A 24,737-nucleotide genomic window follows, 5' to 3' on the forward strand; every position below is an offset into this window, starting at 1 on the left:
AGAGATCTATATGCTTGTAACAGGTCAGAGATTTACATTCTGATATATATGCATGTTACAGGCTAAAGATCTATTTGCTTGTTACAGGGGAGAGATTTACATTCTGATATATATGCATGTTACAGGCTAGAGATTTATATGCTTGTTACAGGCTACAGATCTATATGCTTGTAACAGGTCAGAGATTTACATTCTGATATATTTGCATGTTACAGGCTAAAGATCTATTTGCTTGTTACAGGTGAGAGATTTACATTCTGATATATATGTATGTTACAGGCTAAAGATCTATTTGCTTGTTACAGGTGAGAGATTTACATTCTGATATATATGCATGTTACAGGCTAAAGATCTATTTGCTTGTTACAGGGGAGAGATTTACATTCTGATATATATGCATGTTACAGGCTAGAGATCTATATGCTTGTTACAGGCTAGAGATCTATATGCATGTTACAGGCAAAATATTTATATGCTTGTTACAGGCTAGAGATCTATATGCTTGTTACAGGTTAGAGATCTATATGTATGTTACAGGCAAAATATTTATATGCTTGTTACAGGCTAGAGATCTATATGCATGTTACAGGCAAGAGATTTATATGCTTGTTATAGGCTAGAGATCTATATGTATGTTACAGGCAAAATATTTATATTCTTGTTACAGGCTAGAGATCTATATGCTTGTTACAGGCTAGAGATTTATATTCTTGTTATAGGCTAGAGATATATATGCATGTTACAGGCTAGAGATCTATATGCTTGTTATAGGCTAGAGATATATATGCATGTTACAGGTGAGAGATTTATATGCTTGTTATAGGCTAGAGATATATATTTGCATGTTACGGGCAATAGAGGTTATCACGCGAGTGTGTTTGGGGATGGTAAATATCCTGCATTAGGAATAAACATTGTATTTAGCGAGCCTTGGCAAGCTAAGTACATAGTGTTTATTCCTAATACAGGATATTTACCATCCCTAAACACACAAGTAAGATAACCTCTTTATCATATAATGCTATTCTTTAATTCTGTGCTATAAAATTGCATTCCCTGTCTCACAAACATAACCAAAACATTGCGAGTTTTCCTGGAATGCGCGCATTAATATTTATTACATCACAGGGTAAGTGATGTGTCAGTCGGACAATGACAGTAGCCAATATAGTTCCAACTGAAATCTGTTCCTTGTACAGTGGCGAAACAACATATACGCTAAACAACAGTTGTTTTTAATTGCCTTTCGTGGCAACCCATCGGTCTGTCCGCTAGAGTAACTGCCCTTTGTCAAAGGGAAGCTACTCTAACCCTAGTCTATGAGACGTCACGGCCACGGTCAGACGTTGTTGACAGTCGGTCTGTCCTGTCATAACGTTAAGAAATGTAGTCAGATGTACACACAGCGTCAAAACGAAACAAGGTAACAATTCAAACATATGTCAGCAAAATCCAACTATTTTGATTTGTGGAGAAGGTTTCAAGCCGAGGTCTAGTACTCTACATGCACAGATATGGCTACTGATCCCGCTTGGCTAGGCCTCTTGCCCTCGCAAAATGCTTTCGAAATTTATATCTCCAAAGTTGCCAAAACTTATAAAATGCCTTAGCTATGTCACAGATAGAAACTGATTTTCAGTATATTAGACTGTTCTTTTGATAATGATAGCAATTATCCCTGTAGTTTATCCAGATTCACGATGGTTAATTCTGACTCGATTGCCGAATGACGAGCGCAACGCCATGTTTGTTTATAAACAGTGAAAGTAGTCCTACTTGACCTTTGATATTTGCATCTCTATCCGCATATGACCCCAACGGATATCGTTTTTATCCGTTGGCTTTATCCTGCTGAGAAACCTACCCATTATATGATAAAGAGAATTATATGCATGTTACAGGCTAGAGATTTACATTCTGATATATATGCATGTTACAGGCTTGAGATCTATATGCATGTTACAGGCTAGAGATTTATATGCATGTTACAGGCTAGAGATTTACATTCTGATATATATGCTTGTTACAGGTTAGAGATCTATATGCATGTTACAGGCAAGAGATTTATATGCATGTTATAGGCTAGAGATCTATATGCATGTTACAGGTGAGAGATTTATATGCATGTTACAGGCTAGAGATCTATATGTATGTTACAGGTCAGAGATCTATATTCCCATATATATGCTTGTAACGGGATAGATATACCAGAAAAACAAAGGACTCCCTGCCTGCAAAATCATTCATGCTTCTTATTGTGAAAAACATTTTCACCAGCAATTTGAGACTAAGGCTGCACAAGATTTTTACTCCAGTTCTGTAAAATTGTATAGTAATGATCACATAAATATTTACACTTTTCGACAACCTGCACATGTTTATGTTTGGCTCAAATAGATTTGTCATAACTACTACAAAACAAATAGAAGTTTAATCCACCCTCCTCACAAAGTAAAGGATTCATGTTTGTGTTCTAAGGGATACAATCCACACATAATAATACAGTGTGCCGGGGAGGAAAAGAGTAGCTTCCCTTGACACAACAAGGGGAGATAATTACCCCTATCCAGCTGAATACATTCCAGTGAGGTGACCCTAAAATCCATAACTCATATCACATGTCGAATCATTGGGTTCTTGTTTAACATTATACAAAATCCACATCACCGAAGGACAGCAGATTCAGCATATGCACATATATACAACAGAGAGGGGAGAGTAGGAAAATGAAAATATACACATTTATTTGTTCCTCTCAAAAAGGTATGTTCTGAGTCCAGACTTAAACACAGTGATACGAGGTGCACTATTGAGGCTGAAGGGAAGGGAGTTGCAGAGACGCAGCAGCACTGCAAAATGAGTGCTTTTGTAAGACGTTTATTGAACTGAATCTCTTTATAATTGTCTATGGAGCCTTTGAGACACTAGTTATTATTACTCACATCATGAATATGACCAAAACACTTCTCACCATGCAAAACCGTAGCATGAATGACTGCCATGACTTGTTCATTTGTTTACTTCTATCTTACCAGAATATCCAAGCAGTAGGGGGACATGGTTAAGGCAAAATAGTCACTTTGACACTAGTGTTGATTCTGTTTACACAAATATAAGGGAGCTACGCGATGAATCACAAAGAATAATGGTGGCTTATTTAATGATAAAACATTGTTCTATCATGACGTCATTTCTGGAAATTTGGACATGCACTCCCAAGTTGATGACTGTGTACCATGGTGTAAATTGGACATTATTTTGAAAGGGAAGTGTCTTGTGAGTTGTTCCGCAGTGGCCGAAAATGATTGCATCCAAAAGTGGGAGGGATATGACAATCAGTGTTGGGAGAACAGGTACAGGTTATCAACATGACAATTGTCTGAATATGCTGGAAATACCAAACTTGTACCCTCCTGTACATAAAGTGGACTTGTCCGACATTGCCGAGGTCAGATTGTATTCAGGGAGTCCTCATTATTTTAATACGGGTAAATATTTTCAAAGCTTGCACATTTCCTTAGAATCCTTAAAGAGGCTGTACATAATGCTGATATCTTATATAAGAAATAAACAACACGTGGTCGTTGTTTATCATACAATATAACCCTGCAGGGAGAAGAAGCAACTTGGGGCTGCGTTTATTTCTTCAATACATAGTTCCTTGTGACCCTCTGCACCTTACCAATAGGTGAGTGAGTGAGTATTCTTTAACGCTGCTTTTAGCACTATCATGAATGAGAAACACCAGAATGGAATTCATACATTGTACCTCATGATAAATATCAAATGACAATGTTGATCAAGACACATGAAAGTTGTAACAATAAAAATGTAAAACCATATTGAAAGTGACCAACATCAAACAAAAGATTCAAACCAAACTATACTACTCAACATTTCATAGGGATAATGAAACATGTTCTGCTGTTATGAAACTGAAAGGACAACTATTGGCAATATCTCCTTACGCCAGTTTTTAAAGCTGAAAATGTGACATTTTCCACTGCAGTGTATAATAATATTCACACAACATCGTCAAAAAGCAAAAGGAAACATATGAATTAAACAGACGATCCCTATCAAATGTTGAGTAGAATATGATACTGACACAATCATGACAAATGACACTGATGCCAAGTTCTTCCTTCAATATATTTGAGCAGTTCCTAGTGTAAATGCAGCGAGATGCAAGCCCGGGTACAGCTTGACATGATGCACTTCCCACCTCCCTAGTTACTGCCTATCTTCAGGCCATACGTCAAAGTACCATCGCTGAGGTGATGCAGATTAGAATCACTGACTTGGTGTCAAAGTTATCAGGAATGTATCTGAACCTGCCCACAGGGAGATATTCAGTCTCGAGCCTGCAGCAATTGTCAGTCAAAATGCCAAAATTGGAATAAATTAAGTTTCTATTTCATGTAAATAGAGCTATTACTAGCTATGCTTGGACGAGAGGATTCGTATTCCACTATCCACTTGACCCAAACATCGAGGCCTAGTATTACATTATTCTAGTGAATGCAATGTTAATAACCTTTGAAAATAAGGACTTCCAACAAAACCGTAATTTTGAAATAAATAACATTTTTTTTCCCGATTTGCCTGCCAAGGTCACTTCGTTTGGAATCCAAGATAAACCCCTGGTTATTAACTAAACAAGTGCTTATACATTTCCTCAATATGTAGCACACTGACATATTGAAATTATGTTTCCTTAAAGATGAAGGGTTCATTCATCGGTGATAAATAAATTCAAAAATGTCTTATCTCATGTTGACACACATTGTTATAACTCTCTTGTAGTTAGGGCTGGGACGATACACCAATGATCCGATCGTATCACGATACCTTACTCACAACCGATACGCTTCACGATACCTGCATTGCTCTTATCTGTGGTTCCTTGGCCATCTTTTCATAAAGAGGATGGCCAAATACCTGGCACAATTACGATTTACAGTTGACAGTTCTAACAGATAGACTAAATCATTAAGAACCTAAAAAGACATGCAGGTATCTTAGAAGAAAAGATTAAATGCTCATCACTGACTCAGTGTAACGGAAAGCATTAACAAGATTCAATGTCAACCCAATAACCCAGCTAAATGTCAGCAGCAAGTAGTGAGTGAGTGAGTACCGTTTTACGCCGCTTTTAGCAATATTCCAGCAATATCACGGCGGGGAACACCAGAAATGGGCTTCACACATTGTACCCATGTCGGGAATCGAACCCGGGTCTTCGGCATGACGAGCGAACTCTTTAACCACTAGGCTAACCGACCGCCCCTCAGCAGCATGTAAATAATGAAGCTTGAACCAGACAATACAGTGACTCACATCATTACCAATGTCACAGGAGTCACAAACGAGGTTCAGTATTCTAATATAACAAAGGGAACTAACAAGAACGTCAATGCTGACCAAATGTTGGCTCTAGGGCTCCAGATAATGTCGGGAGAGATTAAGTATTGACTGACATGTTATCGTTACATAATGTTCTTTGGGGAATGAATATATCTTGCTTCCTTGGACCATGTCCTGTCTAAAAGTACTGCAGTCTGCATGTCAGTGCTGTTTCCGGGGGCTCTGACTGCATCTGTTTGTGTGTTTGCCCTATGTGTCACATATGGCAGGAATAAAGAAAGGGATATATTTCTAACTTACTATAAGCAAGAATGAGTGAGTGAGTTGGGTTTAACATCGCTTTTGACATTATTCCAGTTATATCATGGCGTGTAGGCTTAATGTGGGAGGAAAGCACGAAGTGATGCAGGTCTCAGAGTTTTACCATTTCAGTGAAACCCACGAGCACGGGTATGGTGCTGACAAACCTAGAAACATAATCAGGGCAAACCGGGATTCGAACCCACAATCATAGGTTTCTGGCGTGCCCAAGGGACGCAACTCTGACTATAAGCAAGACGTGGAACTTCTGTGCAATATTCACTGCAGTATACTAAAAGTCCATATACAGGTGACCCATGAAAATCCGGGCTGGAATAGGTCAGCAAGCCATGCTTGTCGTAAGATTCGACTAACATGATTGGTAGGTCAGATTCACTGACTTGGTTGACTTGGATGCTCATGATGTCAATCACTGGATTGTCTGGTCCAGACTTGAATATTTACATACCAATGTCATAGTAGGGGTCTTTCCAGTTAGCCCAAAACTGTAATTCAGGAGGATTTAGGGGATTAGGGCTGAGTGATTATAGTCTATTCCTGACAGGTGAATGCTCTCTAGCTCAAAAGCTCTGAAGTTGAAGATGGAATCTGATTGAATTTTGAGTGAACACATATCACCTACAAAAGTTCTGATTACTAATCAAGTTGTGTTGTTGTTTGAGCATATGATTATTAATCAAGTTGTGTTGACAAATCATAAGCAGGTGTATGTGATGCCTGTTTTCAGTAAGCAAAGATCTGAAAAGTCATAAAGGTAAGCAGAGACCATAAAATAGATTCATTTTATGGCCTCTGGGCTATGTAAGTTAATAAGGACACATTGGGTAATTACGAACAATGTTGTTATATGATAGGCCTTTCTTAATGCTTATTTGTAGGCAAGCAACCCAAAATAATTTGTGTAATGGTGATATAAATCTGCAGCGAATTGGAGCTCTGTGGCCAAGATGTCTGCACCACCTGGCCCAGACCAGCCCCAGCATGTTCAGCTGACCAAGGCTGTGTCACACATCATGTGAAATCAATTAGCAGATCTGCAAACTGTCACCTGCTGCCAGGGTTTTCCTTTGTCCCCTACCCCTCCTCCCGCCCCACCCCCTGCAAGCTGATACCCCAGGGGATGTACATCACACCTCTACTTGGTTACTTAGCAATAAGAAATACCTTACATCATACGGGGAATTATGGATTATTTCCTGAGTGAATTATTTGTAAGTCCTGCACGTTTGCAGGAGACTTTCACCATTTTTTACCGACAGACAGAAAATCTGAAATCCAAGTTAACAGTAAGTTTCATTATCATACACATCGAAAAAATGTTTTGCTCTGCTTACTTTATTGTTCCACATATACTACTCAAAAGAAGTTAAGGATCACCTGATTCTTTCATATTACAATAGTTAATCTCTCATGCAATGACAGATTAACTTTAACTTTGAGGAATATAAAATAACCATTTCCAGTGTTGTATCCTGTTTTAGGTTTCTGATGAAAAATAATCGTTTTTGATTATTGTAATTGATTTTTGGTATTGTCGATAGTATAAGAACAATTAAAAGCTTAAATTGTTTAATTCGTAAAAAAAAAAAAATGTGTTCAACAACTCTTTCTACAGTCAAATTTCAAATCTGTTGTGTTTTGAACAGCAATGATTAGCAACTTCAGATTAGGGCTATTTTGGTTTGAGTAGCAACGTATAATTCTGAAGCCTAAGGGTAAACCATTACAGGTAATACCACCGCAGTAGTGTTGTAACAGACACCCCTAGCAAACCTATAGTGTTCCTGTTTCAAGGTTTCAGCAGGTATCTGTAGATATTCAAGAGGGTACATGGAATTTGGAAATATATAAATGTAAAGGTAGAGTGGTGTTTAACCATTTTGTGAAAAAATTAAGAAAGTTTACAAATGACAAAACATCAATGTAATAATTATATTGTTCGGTCAGTGTTACTTTAACTATTCTCAGGGAAACACACAAAATAACTTCACTGATATCATGAATATCCATGCCCCATCATTAATTATAATGGGTAGCTTGTTTGGCATCGTTTATATTAATAAGGCAATGAGCTTTACAAACATAGTAAATTGCGGACAAATGTAAAGTTGAAGATAACTTTGTTTCAGTTGTTGGTGTTGCATGATGTGAAATGAGGTAAAATGGGGTTTAATGGGTGAGTGAGTATATCTCAGTGCCCGACCCCCCTTAAATGGGGTTTAACGTCGTGTCCAAGATTATTGTACTTAAATAGCAACGTGCATGCACGTGTGTCGGGCTGCTTGTACGAGTACTAGTCCGGACTGATGCCAATTTAGAGTGCTAGCCCACTGCGATACCATGCTGCAGTTTAACATGAATACCCCATTCAGACACAGTAAACTGACTCCGAGTCAACAAGTCCTTGTTTTAGCCCCTTAATGCCGAGCGCCAGACGGGGTAACAACAGGTACCCATTTTTAATATCTTTTGGTATGACACGGCCGGGGATCCAACCCTGGGCCTTCCGCTCTCTGCACGGATGCGGTTTTGCAAGAAGCAACTGATGTTGATTAACTTGATAAGCAACAATTCCTTCTAGTAAATTGTCTGCATCAAAGCCAAGCAACTCTTATCTGTGGCTTCCAAAGAAAATATTGGTGGTTAACATGATGATGTTCAAGGGAATAACAATCCTTTCAGAAAGAAACATGAGTGAGTGAGTGAGTAAGGTTTTACGCCGCTTTTAGCAATATTCCAGGAATATCACGGTGGGGGACACCAGAAATGGGCTTCACACATTGTACCCATGTCGGGAATCGAACCCGGGTCTTCGGCGTGACGAGCGAACACTTTAACCACTAGGCTACCCGACCGCCCCCAGAAAGAAACATGAAGAACAAGGATCTCCTAAAATAATAAGCTGTTTATATTGCACATATTTCCACACCACACTGGGGCATGCTCAAAGTGCTATTATCAGCCCGGTCACTGGATCTATGTGCACTAAGAATCATTCTCAGCTCCCTAGGGAGAATAAAACCCAAGCTGCCTGTTAGGAGCTAGAAGGTTAAAAACCACTTTGCCATCTCATCCTACCGGGTACCCATTCACTGCTAGGTGAGGAGGCAAACTTCGAACAAAGTCATTTGCCCAAGGAGACACCACATGTTCTTCAGCATGGGGCAGGACCGAAGCTCTAGAAAATCTCGTCACCCATCCAAGGACTCTCTGCGACCGCGTTGCTTGACACCACCTGATTTGTGACCTGGGTGCTGAGCACAGGACCACATCCTACATGTATCTGTGGTGATGATATGATGACGGTGATGATGATACTGCTGCTGATGATGAGGTTATTGGTACTGAAGTACAAGGATCTCCTACCTGTATCTGTATTGCCGGATGCTTCACCTCCAGGCGTCTCTTAATGTCCTCCATGTTGTCCAATATGCTGGTCCGCTTCACAGTGACCTCTTCTACTCAGCTGTCCTGTAGTATTCTCAATTCTTTAATGAATGAGACTGTGAAACAGAAGGCATTCAACATGTAAATAACTCTTCGTCCCCATCCCAGTACCACCAGTTTGGGTGTCCCTTCCCCCTCCCCCATTCCAGTACATCTATCAGCTGAGGTGATCCCCCTTATTGGATCATATTTTGCTGACATTCCCCTTATGTAACATTTTGTCATGCCCCCTCCCCTGATGTACACGTTATATTTTGTTTTCATCCTCCCCTCCCCCCCCCCCCCCCCCCCCCCCCCCCCACCCCCCCACCCCAACTCACACACCTAAAAATGTTTTTATTTGAAAAAATAAAATTGTGTCATTTCTTCCTCGAACCCCTCCATTATCTGTGTAAAAAAGACATGTTTCCATACCAGCTTGAAAACCAAAAAGTCAGAATACTTTAAATAAATGTTTCATAAAACATGGACACGGCAGGAGTCAATTTGAAAATGTCTTAAATGAGGTAGAAAATACAATCTCTGTTGATCCTGTACATATATTACAGCCAAAAGAAACGCAAACCTCACTTCCAAAAGAAACATGAACCATAGAAACATATGTAGAACTAGAAGTATGTAAGTTAGGAAGAGATGTTTCCAATGTGTACTACTTAATGACAAAACTAACAATCAGTCAAGTGTCACCACAGTGTCTTTGTTCTTATCACGATATGCTGCATGTGATTTCCAAACGTTTCACGCTAATCCTGCATGAGACAAATGGTGCATCTCGAGTCATGGAGCTATGACATCACTTGTGCTGCATTCAAGAGTGTCATCTCACACAACATACCAGTATGTTCGCTTTTGCAACGAACAAATCTAATATCTCTTGAATACGAGTGATTCTTCATATATTAATCAACATGTATGATATTCACATTTCTTTTGGTAGTAAGCATTGTTTGCATCGCATCTGAGTTCTAAATCAACAATGGTGCCCAGGTATTTATACTTGTCTACAATATCTATCACCTCATTATCAATAACAACTGGATCAAAACATGAGTTATCTTTCCTAAGATCTATAACCATTTCCTCTGGTTTCTTGACATCTACCAGCTCGGGTTTTGCCCTCCTTATTAATCTACTAGCACAGCTGATCCCCAATCCAATACATCTACCAGTTGAGGTGATCACCCATCTCTGTAAATCTATGTCGGGTGATACTCATCCCAGTACATCTACTTGCTAGGATGTTCCCCACCCACCCCCGTACATTTTCTAGCTCAGCAGTCACCCCTCCTCAATCCTACGACATCTATTATCCCTCCGCAAGTTAAACCTAAGTTCAAACATACAGACCAATATATTTCGAATTCTACCAAATACCTAATCTATGTGCGTTTTAGTGAAAATTGCATGGAACTTCAACAACCAGAAGAGAGAGGCTGAAGCCCTGTTCATCCATGCACAACTTATTAGTATCAGTAACAAATAAGAGAGGTCTGTGTGGCTCGCAAATAGTTAATCCATTAAGCTTTCTCGTCAACAATAAATCCATACAACAAAGTGGTCCTCACAGTTCAACCAATCCAAATCCTATATATACTACTTGTAGTCACAGTGCTTATAATATTGCGTTGTCGGAAGGGGCCTTGAGCTAGAAATTGCACAATGTAAAACAGCCAATCCTTTTACTGAAACAGGCACATGGCCTTTTATTTATTATTCCCGTTGATGTAAACATTGTACCACATAAATAATGTTAGTATGCAAATGAAGTTCTTTGATATCAGTCACATTAACATAACCATGGTAACATTTAATTTCTTTCGTGTTTTGTATTTTGAGCTGACACCTTAAAACATCAGACCACTACATAAATTTTGAAGTTGTTCAGCACTTTTATTGCATTGAAATTTGCTCTAAACTAGTCCGACCAAATGACACATTTAATGTCAAATTAATTTCCATATAATTATGAGGACAAAAATTCCCCAAATATAAATAACCAAAAATGGTGATTTACCGAAAAATATACTACGTGACATTTCGTGTGGTTTACAATGACAGTGGATTTTTATTCAAACAAACTGGCAAAGCAACCAAGGAGTGTTTGAAATTAATTGAAATTAAAATTTACTTTTATGTAAATGAAAGTTATTATACGTATAGCCTAAGCTATGTAAGAGACATGTTGAGTAATTTCAGTAGGTTGCGTGTATGTCGCTGGTCATGGCTGATCACTTCTCGACTGAAATACGCCTGGCAACGACTAGAAGAATTTATTTCAAAACTGCGAAACAAACAGGTTTCTATCAAAGTTATCGGTGATCAGCTGATCACAACCAAGTATGAGGTCCGTACACACAACTGAAGCCATGCTAGAACCTGCACTACGCAATCTGCATATATGCTAATAAAAAGGGAATGGTAACAAGATCGGTGAGGGTAAGTGGGTCAAAAGCGATGCCCGTTGAGCTTTGGATTGGTTAGCCACCCACGTTAAGTATAAGTAGGTAAGAAAGTACCTGTCGCGACATGCGTGGATTTACACGCGGGTTTGTTTTGATACAGAAAACGGAAGTTACTCTGCGCAGAACGTGGAATGCTGGTTCGTCTTGGATTTTTAGAATAAAACATTTCAAGATTATATTTGTTTAATATTAAGAATAAGTGTCGATACAATATTATGAATCATATAATATATTTGAGTTTGGAGCGTTGACAAAAAGATGATATGTTTTCCTTAGTTACCATCAACAACTTTGACCAATCAGCAACTTGTTTGGGGCACCTTCTAACCAATCAGAGCCGAGCCGCTGCTATTTGAAACAAATTCACTCATCGATGGCTATATGTCAAGCAGGAGAGGGAATGTGGCAAGCGAACTATTGAGAAGAAACGATTTTTCATGCCTGAATCCAGTCACTGTGCGACATATTCTTGAGAAACATACAACATGGCTTTAACAAGACCAGTCTCGGTAATTTTTTACTGTGGTTGAATATATTTGGTGCAATTAATGGCATATTATTATTGGACATTCCGCCCAGTCAGTGCGTGCACTAACCGGCTCAGTGGTTTGTTTACACTCGCTTTTGTGATGTTTGAGACCATTTATCTTGTAAAATCATTCTTTTCCTATCCGACTGTGAATGTAAAGGTGTAATATTGTGCAACGACAAGTACGGTTTTAGTTTTGACCATTGCATTTTGCAAATATAGGCTGTATGATCACTTTGGTATGCCGACCTAAAGAGCGGAAAACACGTATGGGCTTGTTCATGCGATTGTGGGAGTTTATATTGAAGATGTCTACACTGGGCTTTTGCTTAGTTTATTCGATTTTATTGGTATATAGCACGCATTCAAAGTGAAGTTTACACTTTGCATTTACCGTCATGAATACATATGCATTTTCAACAATATTAACCATTGTTCAAATGAGACAAATGCCTCTGTCTTTAGGCCTATTTTAGAATGCTAATAACATGAATGTGATGTCTATAAAGCATGACGTTAATATGATCTGCATTCCTGCTTTGGTGAATAAAATGGAGGAATGTGCATATTATCCTTATGGCCATAAATTAAAATTGTATTTATGGGTTTTATGAATTTTCACATGGTTCAAAGACCAGTAACATTTCAATACTCCTGCAACTAGCCTGGAGCAATGCTCAAGCCAACACTGTAGGGTCTGAATTTTCTGGCTAAGAGTTCCTTTTGTCCCACCCCCAACTTGAAAAACGTCATAGCTATGCCCTCAACAGGTATATAATGAAAAATAAGATTGGTGGCATATTCTTTCCCATTTTCTGCTGGTAGGAACATAGTTAGTGTGTACATTTAGATACTGTTATACAAGCAAACCAACCTTTTGAGCTCCCCTTAGAAAAATACCCTGAAAATGACAGCAGTCTCTGAAAACCACAACAGTCGAATGACGTTGACAATTTAAAGCTTTTGTGTTTCATTGGACCTTGCACGATAATAAGATTCATATGATGTCAGCAATATTTTCCGGATGACGGAAACAATACATTAGTCCACATGAAACGATATTTACACTATTTTCTTGAACTCGTTCTTTCTTACCATACTGGTTATGAATATGGTTTTGAACTGTTAAAGTAAAATTTATTCCAGAACCAGTGTTCCATAATGTCGGGATCTTCCTTTGTTTTGAGGTTGCATTTGTTAGGTGTAATTAATTTTCGTAATTGTATGGGAAGGCAGTACGCTTGAAATATTTTGTTGTGACAGGTTTGGATACCTATTCGAATCAATTGGATTTCAATACCTAATTGTTGACCGGTATTACCCTTTCTGTGTACATGTATATATAGGATCTGAGTGCATAAGCTGTTTGTGCATCATGTGCAAATGTAATAGAATATTAGTATATTAACCTCATGCATCAATTTGTAGTCTTCCTGAACTGTATTCATGACTTACTGGCTATTTCACAAATTGAAGATGGTTTTAATTCTCTTTAATTGCGGATCTGAATTTCTGGGTCTAAATTCTGATTAGAACAGTGTTACTTACCATGTCAATAGATATATATATATATGGGGTTGTGTGGTAGCTTAGTACGTAAAGCATTTGTCACAAAGGTAGGGTTTGATTCCCCACGTGCATAGAATAAACCTATTTCCAGTGTCAAGTGTAATGTTGCTGAAAGCACATGTATATAAAATTACCTTTCATGTTATGGGCTAAACTTTTGGTTTATTTGATACAGGCCAACATTGAAGGCAGCCTGAAGCTGGCACCATCAAGGGAGAACACAGATGCCATCATTGCCAGCAAAACGATGACCAGGGCAGCACACAGAGCAGCCTTAGGCGACATAGGAAACAAGGTTTCCAAGATGACCATCGACGCCAGTAAGAAGCCAATCAAAAAGGAAATCATTCAAGCAGCCAAAGGAAGGACGTTACAGAAGAACAAAGCAACATCATCATTGAAATCAGCAGACATTGAAATTTACAGGGTAACTATGTTTCAAACATGTCCAGTAGTTTTCATACTTATTTTAGGTCCCCAGCTGTATTGCGGGAATATTGCTAAAAGCGGCGATAAAACACTGTCATTCACTTATTTTAGGTAAGTTTGGATTATTTGAAAAAATATGTAGGGATTTGAATACCAAATTAGGTTTATGCAGGGATTCATCCTGGACTGCCAAACAAGTGCCATTGGCAGGCAAATTGGAGTAAAATTGTCTTTGGATAAGCAAATTGGGTTTTGTATTTTATTTCTGAGAAGTTTGAATTTTAACTGTCGTTTGCTGTAGACCAAGGGCCAAATATCTAATAAATCATGTTGTGGCTTCTTTTGCATAGGTGAAATCTTTAATTGGAGAACATGGCCACTGAAGAGAAAGGCCTTAATAGTAATCCTCCACATTATTAACTGAAATGTGAGACTATGTTCCATTACTAACATATATATATACTACCGGTACACAAAATCCTTTTCTCCAGTTTGCCTGTCAGTCACTTTGTTTAGTCGCTGGCATATGTAATGAATACATCCGATTTCTGAAAATGTATATTCATAATTTTCCTGATGCTATAACTGTCTTGCACTTGTAGGACAAGGAACCTGCTGTGATTGTGGAAGTCCTTCCGACATTTAAGACCGAGCTGACGCTACCAGAATGTGAACCTGTGTCTGCCCCAGCCCCCATGGACATCAGTGACGATAAGCCAGATGCCTTCAGTCGAGCACTACTTACCGTGGAAGACATTGATGCTAACGATAGAGATAACCCACAGCTAGTCAGTGAATATGTCAATGATATCTACTCCTACATGAGAATACTGGAGGTAAGTCTACAGTTCCATTTGTTCCTTATCCAAGCTTGTTATCCGTACCCATAAAATGTAAACCAAGTTGCAATATATTTGCCTTTCGGTTCTTTAAATAGCAATTTGAATTTGCAGAGCATTTGAAATGGTTTAGTGAAGTATATTTTTGTCGTTCTGTTTGCAGGCTAAATATTTTGTAAAACGAAACTACTTGGAAGGAAGAGAAGTTACCGGTAAAATGCGAGCTATCCTGATCGACTGGCTGTGCCAAGTTCATCATCGCTTCCACTTACTGCAGGAAACTCTGTACCTCACTGTATCGATCATAGACAGATACCTACAGGTGAGCCAGTGACGCATTCATTTACTGCTGCTGAAATAGTCTCATTTGTTGCCCCCAATAAGCTGATTTCCTCAAATCTTGTTTATAGAATTGAACAGCTGAAATATGACCATTTGTTTAGTCTTACAAGAGGATAAATATAATTATTTGCCCTAACTAAATATCTTTTGTTTTTCTTCAGGTGAAGCAAGTGAGCAAGAACAAACTCCAGCTGGTCGGAGTCACGGCAATGTTAGTAGCTTCCAAGTACGAGGAGATGTATGCACCAGAGGTGGCCGACTTTGTTTACATCACAGACAATGCTTATTCCAAGGCAGATATCCGGGACATGGAGCGAGATATTCTCCGGTCATTAGAATTCAGTTTTGGAAAGCCCCTCTGTCTCCACTTCCTCAGACGAAACTCCAAAGCAGGCCAGGTGAGACTTTTGTCAATCAGTACTGTCTTGAATAATTGAATTCAGCAATTAGAAATTCAGGGATTGTCTTCTAGGATGCAAGTGATAGTGTAGGCTTGAATGTGATGGTTATGATTCTCATTGTCCCTTCACATCCTGAACAGAGAAGGGGTTTCCCTAAAATTAATAAGCAGTCTCATTTTTCCCACTCTTGCTTTGGGTAAATTGGATATTTTTTCCCCCAATTTATTTGGTAGCATTCAACTGTTAAGGGTTTGTGTGGTTCAAAAAATCCTGAAGTCATGGCTATTAAGTTTTTCTAGTTTAATTTTTTAAATAGTTATAACATGAAAGTAATGGCAAACTACTTTTTTAACCAGTTTTTTTTCTGGTGAATCATGGAAGAGTCAGTGTATAAACCCTGTAATGTACACCCTCGACAACTTGCACTTGTTCGTCATACTGATATCAACAACCAACTTCCTTTGCCCAGGTTGATGCCATGAAGCACACTCTGGCCAAATACTTGATGGAGCTGACAATCGTAGAATATGACCTGGTGCAATATCTTCCTTCCCAAATTGCTGCAGCTGCCTTGTGCCTTTCTATGAAAGTTCTCGACAGTTCTCAGTGGGTAAGTACAGCGTTGAGTATGCCCATTGTTATAACCTACACACACAAAATTGGGAAATTATTCAATTAGATTAACGTCTTGTCTTTTCAGTCATGTTTTGCAAGTTCCTGATTTTTCATTCAGTAGTTTTCATACTTGTTTGAGGAAAGTTTGGATTATTTGAAAAAATATGTAGGGATTTGAATACCAAATTAGGTTTATGCAGGGATTTTATCCTGGACTCCCAAACATAGTGCCATTGGCAGGCAAATTGGAGTAAAATTATCTTTGTGCAAATTGGGTTTTTTATTTTATTATTTGGGAATTTTAAGTGTCGTTTGCTGTAGACCAAGGGCCAAGTACAGGGATATTATTTGGTGAGTGACGAAATGCTGATTAGTCATCCTGTCCTTTCAGAATGACACCCTATCCCACTACAGCACATATTCAGAGAAAGATCTCCTTCCGATCCAGCAGAAACTGGCTCACTTAGTTGTGAAAGCTGAAAACAGTAAACTGACGGTAAGTACGCTCCTGCAGTAATTCATCTGCCTCATTTTACCACCACTGACAAAACCAGTGAAATTCTAGTTTAGTGTTGCCCTTGCTAGCAGCAAATGCAGGTATCGGGTGGTAATGCTCAATGAATGGGTTGACGGTAACCATATCCCAATTGTGTAGAATAATGCTCATGATAGCTGGATTTGTCTGGTCAAGACATAAGGCTTTTAAAAAATTGGTTTTTAGACAATGCCTTTTGAAAATAGTGCGGGCGGGCGGCTTTCTTTTTTTCTTTTTCTTTTTTGTTTAAACTATGTACCCAAAGAAACTGGGAAGGGGCCTCCCTACATTAATGTAGTAAAACACTGGAATACAGTAATCGTTATCATGAGCACAACACTGGAAGAAGCATGTCAACAACTCGTACTGAAGTCCGCTAGTTACTTCTATTACACTATCTGGCTATAAAAGTGTTTATCTGAACTTACATTGTAATCCATTATATTTCATTTCTCAGAGTTAATTCAATTTTGCTTACATTTATTTCGGTGAAATTGTGTATGATCTGATCGGCAAATAGCATCAACTCGCTGTTAAAAAAATTACTTTTCGCTTATATTGGCTGTGACATGAAGTGTTTTTTATACTAAATCGACAAAAACAAGCGCAAAACTATTGCCACCATGACAATAACATAATACAAGATGCTTAGTACATCAGTGCGCCTGAGGGGAAGTATTGACACGCTATATTGGATTGTGGTGTTCTCGGACATTAACAGACCCTTGTCATAGACTGTATAGCTGCAATATTGCTGGGTGCAGCGTTAAAGAAACTTACAGACAAGGAATTGCACAAACCAACGAATATGGAATAATTTGTAAATATTAACGTGATAAGTTTTGAAATAGTGCATTTGTATTGCTTTTAAATGGTAATTTAATCTTTATTCTGTGCAGGCTGTGAGGACGAAATACTCAAGTTCCAAGTTCATGAAAATTAGTACAGCAGCAGAACTGAAATCCCCAGCGCTACTTGAATTGGCGGCTGCGGCGGCAGCGTCCAGTTAACGCTGTCTCTGTACCTCAAGCGGGCTGTGATCATAGGAACAAGGATATTTTAATCATGTATCAATTGACCTAATTCTTAGGAAGTTTAAATGTGGATTTCAAGGCACCATAAACAAGTTATGTGAATTCATGCGGATTATGGATGTGATGCCATGTCTTTCAGCTGTGGATCGACGCAAGACAGTGAACTTTCATGTTGGCTCTTTTCTATTTCAGATGCATTTTCCTTTGCAATGCTGATGCATGCACAAATCATGATGTTTTTAACTTGGTTTTTATCCATAGTGTAGGGTTAAATGTTCAAGAAATGAACCTTCCTTTTTAAATTGTCTTATTGTAACATGAGTTTTATTCTAAGGACTGCAGCATAATTTTCATGTTTTTTTATGAATAACAAACGGAACAAATCACTGTAGAATTACTATTAAGTGTTTTTAGCATTTGAAATTGTTATTTATCTGTATTCACATCTTGAATTATTTTTGCAAAGGTTTCTTGGATCAGTCGCAATTGTTGTCAGATTCATGACTCCTCTGCTTAAATTATCAAATTGTGAATTGCCTGAAGATTACATACTTCCATCCCTAGAATGTTTCCTTATCGAAGGTTAGGTGAGATGCTACGAAAGCCATATGGACTTGATTTTATCCACTGCCAATGACTAGATACATGTTCAATCATGACTTTAATGTAATGTCTTTGGTTAAAGTCTGTGATTTTATCCTCACTGACATATTATGTATATTTTGTAAATAAATTTTATGGAATAAACTTATTTATTGTGTTAAATTAATTAGATTGTTGAAATGTTTACATATTGAACGCTCACAAGGCAGTGTTGCCATTGTTTATAATAAGTATCGCATCATGCATCATTTGTCTGTTACATGAAACAGAATGATCCCAGTACACCGAGGTTAGGTTGCATATCCACTAGATTCATACATACAGATTCTTTACACGCCACTAGCATGAATACTGCTCGACCGTCACTTGCTTTTACCCCCACCAGAACTGCTGAATTTTAAATGGAACATTGGATCTAGAAAATGATTTGCATGTCATTCATACAGTACTGACCGACAAAAGACATCGACCTTTTGTAAGTTAAAAAGGTACTGATATATACTACCCAAAAGTTGAACACCCAATTAAATTCATGCCTCTCTAACAGTATCTCTAACAGACAAAATGATGAATTGTGGCTATGACCAAGTGGACGAAAATACCCCAAGTTGCCCGAATGTTAAATCAAATGTAAGCCGGCCTGAAGTTCCCGGATGACTTGGTCAGGCTTGCTGACTTGGTTGCATGTCATTGTAGCCATTGCATACTGATGCTCATGTCAATCACTGTATTCTCTGGTCAACTACAACTCTTGACCAAAACGCCTCTTGGAGACGGTTGGGTCATGGTGTGGGGCGGTATCGCACATAACGGGCCAACTGATATGGTTGTGAATGGACACTGGCCAGCGACATGTTGAGGAAACTTCCGGTCGTTCAATTCGCCAGAATTATCGGCAGAATGTTGAACAGCAAGATAATATCAGACCTTCGTGCCCAGTACATAGCTTACGATCTGAGGCCATCCTATTAAGGGCATGTCAGAACGACCTTTCGCGAATTTTGACCGACCACTGAAATGACTAACAAGAAGTCGATATCAGCCAATTAGAAAGCATCTTTCTCGAGCTATATGGCCTCCATTTCAGATTACGCTTGAAAAATATATTGACAGTTCTCGATAAAAAATTTGAAAGGGTGTTAACGTTTTCGCGGTTGCATGATTAGAATACACATTCCGACTGTCACTTTCATGATCTGGTAAGCCACGCTTTGATTGGTCGGAGGAAAGGTCGTTCTGACATCGCCCATAATGGGATGTCCATAGATCTTTGTTTCACAATAGCGACAACATAGATCTGATTTTGAGGAAGTATCCAGCCCTGAAGATGTTTTCTGTATCAGATGGGAAACTGAAACGATAGTTTATTGACTTATAATTCGTTCCGTCCTATTGGTAGGCCCAGTCGTCTCGGGCGCCGGAAGTCGCTGTGCAGAGTTACCCCCCTCAGGCACGCCAGGAACCTAGGATTGTGGGTTCGAATCCCGGTTCGCTCCGATTATGTTTGTAGGTTTGTAAGCACCATACCCGTGCTCGTGGGTTTCAACGAAGTGGTAAACGTCTAAGACCTGCATCACTTCGGGCTTTCCTCCCACATTAAGCTGACACGCCATAATATAACGGGAATACTTTTAAAAGCGGCGTTAAACACAACTCACTGACAACATCTGCTGCTTGTCCTTTGGCTGATCTGCCTAGTCCGGCAGAGAGGACAAAATCCAAGAATTGGGGGATAAAGTTTTTTTTATTGCTGGATTTGTTTAAGTACACATTCTAGGTTATGAAATTGACTGATGACACTCTGTCATCTTTGGGCATTTTAAAATATTCAAGATGGCCGCCAAGATGGCCGCTAAAACATGAAAATATCTCTTCCGGGCTAATTGTATGGAATATGGGACTACTTTTGGTGCATATCACTATTGTTTTGCCATCAACATATTAGAATATGTTATTCTTAATGAAATAGTTTCATTTGGAAATGTAATTAATCAAAATAATAGGCAATATTGTCTATGAAAAACCCCCAAATCAGTATATATCGTTATATATACATTTGTTATTATATTATTCAGTGTCAACTGGGATGCTTGTGGATTTTCTAACGATTGTTAATGTTCTATAGTTACAAAATAAGATAAATTCCCACTGCATTTTGAAATGAAATTATAAAAAACAATAAAGATAAATAAAAATAATAGTAACCTCAAAAGAGGTGCAAATAAAGCAAAACCTATTATGTCTGTTATACACATGGTTATGTTAAATTGTGTTAAATACTTTTAAGAAATTCATGCCAAAACAAACTGGGCCAAAAAAGATTGGGCCAACTTTTTTGGAAAAAAAGAATGGAACAATTAATGACTGGTCCCTTTCAATGGCTGCCTCAAAGCTTGAACTTGACATCTCAGCATGCACTGCAAACACGAAAACGGCGTTTTTTTCCGTATATGGTCACTGGACGGAAAAACGACTAAAAATTCATTAAAACTGATTAATTGGTTAGCGTCTAGAAAGTGTCCGAAAAAGCGTCGAGTTTTTCAAGCGTAAAATGGATGGAAAAACGATGCTTTTTGCTCCGCCTTGTACAACTGTTAACGGCCAATCAGATGGCGCTGGTCCACCGACGCACGTGATACCCAAGGCTTCTTTTCGGAAGCATTAGGTTTCGTATTTCTGGCATGCCTTGCTCTAGTATCTGTCGCGCGCAGTGCAGCGAGATTTGCTGATAAGTCAGTTTTAGGATATGTAACATGTTAATGGAATTCAGACACGTGCCAAGAAGTCAAACCAAACCACGTTACTAAGTTTATTGAGATAACATATCCCTCCGCTATGAACAGTTACCTCTATCGGATATTGGGTTGTGTTTCATTTGGTTATAACAGTAACTAATTTTGTAATGTGAAGTTTACACGATATACGGCTTTTCCATAGGACGAGAGGTGGGTCACATGACGTTTATCAGGTGAATGTATTCTTGAAATTACGTAAACACTGACTACTTCCACATTCCTGGGGAAAACCCTGGGAATTCCCAAGTAAGAATTCATACAGAAGCGTTGTTTTTCATCATTTAGACAATTTAATTTTGAACGTAGCGTCTTAGCATACTCTGGGATAAGTCATAGAGTTTGGTTGCATGCCGTTCAAGGATACCCATCCTAGAGAAAAAAAAACAACCCAAAAATCCAAACTATCGTAGTGACAATCTACAGCAATCTATGAATTTACCTTAGTATCTATTTGACTCATCTTTACAATCACCTTTCAATGATCGGCCAATTGATCAGTGATGACAAAGGCTTGAAATCGTCACAGGTTAATTAACAACTTCGGAAATATCTCCCGTCACGTTTATCGTGTCGGCCATTTTGTACTTGATGTAAATGTATTACAACGCTCTGTCATTGTGATTGACTTACTGAGGTAGTTCTTAATGGACCTTCTCATCTAATGAGGGTATTTTTTGGAATACATTTCTTGTAAACAAACTAAAACAGATGTTCCTCGCTTTGGGGGGAACTATTTTATTCCGGAATGGCCTATTAGGGCTAATAGTAAGTCAAGGCACAATGCGTGTATATGATCTGTTATTATATGTGTTTAACAAATACGGTTTTGGGCGTTAATAAAATACACTGACGCAAGTATATTCTAATCAAATCAATTGGATAATTGAATATGCTTTATTTTACATATTACATAATATCACTACACAAAATTTGGACAGTTGCAGTAACACACTACGGTGATCGCATTAAACACCACCACTCGGCATGCAGATGAACTCATCAGCGCATTTTTACACTTTATCTTTTAACTGGCATGTTAAACTTCCATTTCATAACTCAGTTTTATTTGCACGGATCACTATGGAATCTTGGAAGGGACATTGTCGCGTTGTCGTATTGCCGCCTTGACGCCTTTACAAAAACAAGCAAAATGTGTCGAAATTAACCAAAGCACGACAATGCGACTACGCGATATTTTGGCAATTTGTCGCATTGTCGCGTTGTCGCATTGTCGCTCTTTGAATAATCTTTTTCTATATTTTACAAAAGGGCGACAATGCCGTATTAACGCGACATTTTTCAATGTCAAAATATGTCTCGCTGTCGGATTGTCGCCCCATCACAAATATGTATAAAAGGCGTAATGTTCAGTTAATGTTACAGTTAGGAAGCGGTAACCAAGTTATAGCTGTCGTAGAAGTTCAACTTGATACATGTACGTCTTGAACTGAAAACACAAGTCCGTCCGCGAGTCCATAACGTTTTATGGTGAGCTCTTCTCTATAAGTGTTTGTGTTCAACTCCCAGTTTCAAACACGTTGTACCTCATCAACAATCCACATTCCTCTAGTGCTGTGATAGTCCGGAAGATCTTACTCTTGACCGTATTAGACAACTGACGAGTGCACGCCTGACCTGTGACCTCATTACACCCCCCATGAGGTGTTTGCCGAAGGGAGAGGGGCAGGAAATGTGTGCTCCAGCCCAGCGCGGAGCTCGCGACACACTGTATACTGCATGTTGTATACAGTAAATTGCAGTTGATATACTGTATACTGCATGTCATACTGATTTGCGGAAAAGCTGCAACATTCAAGATTCAAGATTCAATTTGCATTTATTTCATATACAACAGGCCGCCGTCATATATCACTGGAATGCTGCTGAGAGCGGCTTTAAAACAACTTGTTTTCATAATGGAGCGCTGCAGTCATTTAAAATGGAACCGTATACATGTGTTGTACCAACTCAATCACTCTGTTTCGAATATTCAGCAGCAAAAATATGATAACCAGCTGTGAGGAGAGATATAAGATTTTTATAAGCAGTCAAATAGGGATGATAAAGGACCCCTCACTGATTAGGTTCTTGTTTACTTAAGAGCAGAGTTGGCCATGTTAGATGATATAACGGTGTCCTCCCAGATCGCCTAATTTCTCCCCACAAGGTACCAAAATACAATTAGGTGATGTGGGTATGCCATGCCTGGATGAGATTTATAATTAGGTAATGTGTGTAGTTGGAAGAGTCCACTTTACTGAATGAAGGGATGACAATACAGCCAGAGATACATAGTTTTACATATTTTAATCAACAATATAGTATAACAAGTAGCCTCTATCAAAAACTATGTGTCTCTGTGTTTCTTGTTGAATTAGCATCAGATAAGGTTGAGAAATAATTTGGAAAGTGTGTCGTCTCCTACCCCAGCTGGCGCCATCGCAAATCGTCAATCACCCACTGACCCATAGCCCCGACAGCTGAATGTCCTGCTATTTTTCACAAATTAAACTACCAGCTGCGGTATTGATTTAAACATATTTTATTTCGGAAAACCAAATGGATTAGGCACAAGTGACACACTTACGAGGCCTTCTCCTATTACATTGTAGCTCCAGTGTCTGCTTCAACCAACTCACTAACCGTGTTGTTGATGATGATTGTATGTATGTGAAGAAAACCTTGAGCCAATATTCATTTTTGAAAGTTCAGAATTATCCTTAAAAAGAATGCCGTGCTTGTTGACTTTATAATGTTTCGACAGGCATTTTGCCAGTTATCTTGCTTATTTAAGAATCAAATTATGTTTTAAATGATACCAGTTCATTTAGAATACCATATTCTAATTAGTTGAAATCAAAATATTAGTGATTTGCTCCAAAAGTGGTATCATATTCCATACTGTTAGCAAGGAAGCGATATTTTCATGTTTTGGCGGCCATCCTGTCGGCCATCTTGAATATTTCAAAATGCCCAAAGATGACAGAGTGTCATCAGTCAGTTTCATAATCTAGAGTACATCATTAAACAAATCCAGCAATAAAAAAAACTTTATCCCCTAATTTTGTGTTGTGGGAAAATATTCATTTCTCTGCCGGACTAGCCTAGTCCATCGCATGGTCATTTTCCATGGCCACTCAAAGGTGTTCCGTCGTGCGTCATACATGAAATAACTCCATGTAAACAACATCAAAGATATATACCTGTTACGATACTGGGACAACGGACTGTCTGTCCAGTAAGGCAAACATTTACCATACATAATCAGGTGATGTAGCTTTCAGTTGCTTCAAAATCGTCACAACAGCAGTGGAATTGTGCTTATTGACATCACACACAAAGAAGGTTTTTAGTTGAAGAGCGTCGGCCATGTAGTAAACAACGAGGATCCATTGCGAAATAGAATAGTTTTATCAGAAACGTTAACTTTGTTTGTTATTTAACGCCGC

General features: G+C 38.6%; 2 protein-coding genes across 2 annotated transcripts in view; one reads left to right on the forward strand and one right to left on the reverse strand.

Annotated features, from left to right (window-relative positions):
* LOC139453864 (focadhesin-like) overlaps window positions 1-11,697 on the reverse strand; it is a 347,871-nt gene extending 336,174 nt beyond the window's left edge. The window contains exons 1-2 of the mRNA XM_071235318.1: window positions 11,652-11,697; window positions 9,055-9,191 (exon numbers count right to left, since the gene is read on the reverse strand). Of these exons, the coding sequence (XP_071091419.1) occupies window positions 9,055-9,108 (54 nt within the window). The 5' untranslated portion in view covers window positions 9,109-9,191; window positions 11,652-11,697. The remainder of the gene's footprint in view (window positions 1-9,054; window positions 9,192-11,651) is intronic.
* Window positions 11,698-11,979: 282 nt separating this feature from the next.
* On the forward strand, window positions 11,980-18,592 carry LOC139458974 (G2/mitotic-specific cyclin-B-like). The gene is made up of 8 exons (XM_071240416.1): window positions 11,980-12,106; window positions 13,871-14,122; window positions 14,727-14,960; window positions 15,127-15,285; window positions 15,467-15,703; window positions 16,176-16,316; window positions 16,713-16,817; window positions 17,756-18,592. Exons 1-8 carry the CDS (start codon window positions 12,083-12,085, stop codon window positions 17,864-17,866), a joined length of 1,263 nt encoding a protein of 420 aa, XP_071096517.1. The 5' UTR covers window positions 11,980-12,082; the 3' UTR covers window positions 17,867-18,592.
* Window positions 18,593-24,737: the final 6,145 nt, after the last annotated feature.

This window comes from Haliotis cracherodii, unplaced genomic scaffold, assembly GCF_022045235.1.
Source record: "Haliotis cracherodii isolate W230 unplaced genomic scaffold, xgHalCrac1.p SCAF_1, whole genome shotgun sequence".
Lineage (NCBI taxonomy): Eukaryota > Metazoa > Mollusca > Gastropoda > Lepetellida > Haliotidae > Haliotis > Haliotis cracherodii.

Excerpts from the sequence above, each read along its gene's own strand:
- LOC139458974 (XM_071240416.1), top strand. The coding sequence starts at position 12,083 with ATGGCTTTAACAAGACCAGTCTCG. Across the intron at positions 14,123-14,726 it reads CAGACATTGAAATTTACAGG|GACAAGGAACCTGCTGTGAT; the intron begins GTAACTATGTTT and ends TTGCACTTGTAG. Across the intron at positions 15,704-16,175 it reads GAAACTCCAAAGCAGGCCAG|GTTGATGCCATGAAGCACAC; the intron begins GTGAGACTTTTG and ends TCCTTTGCCCAG.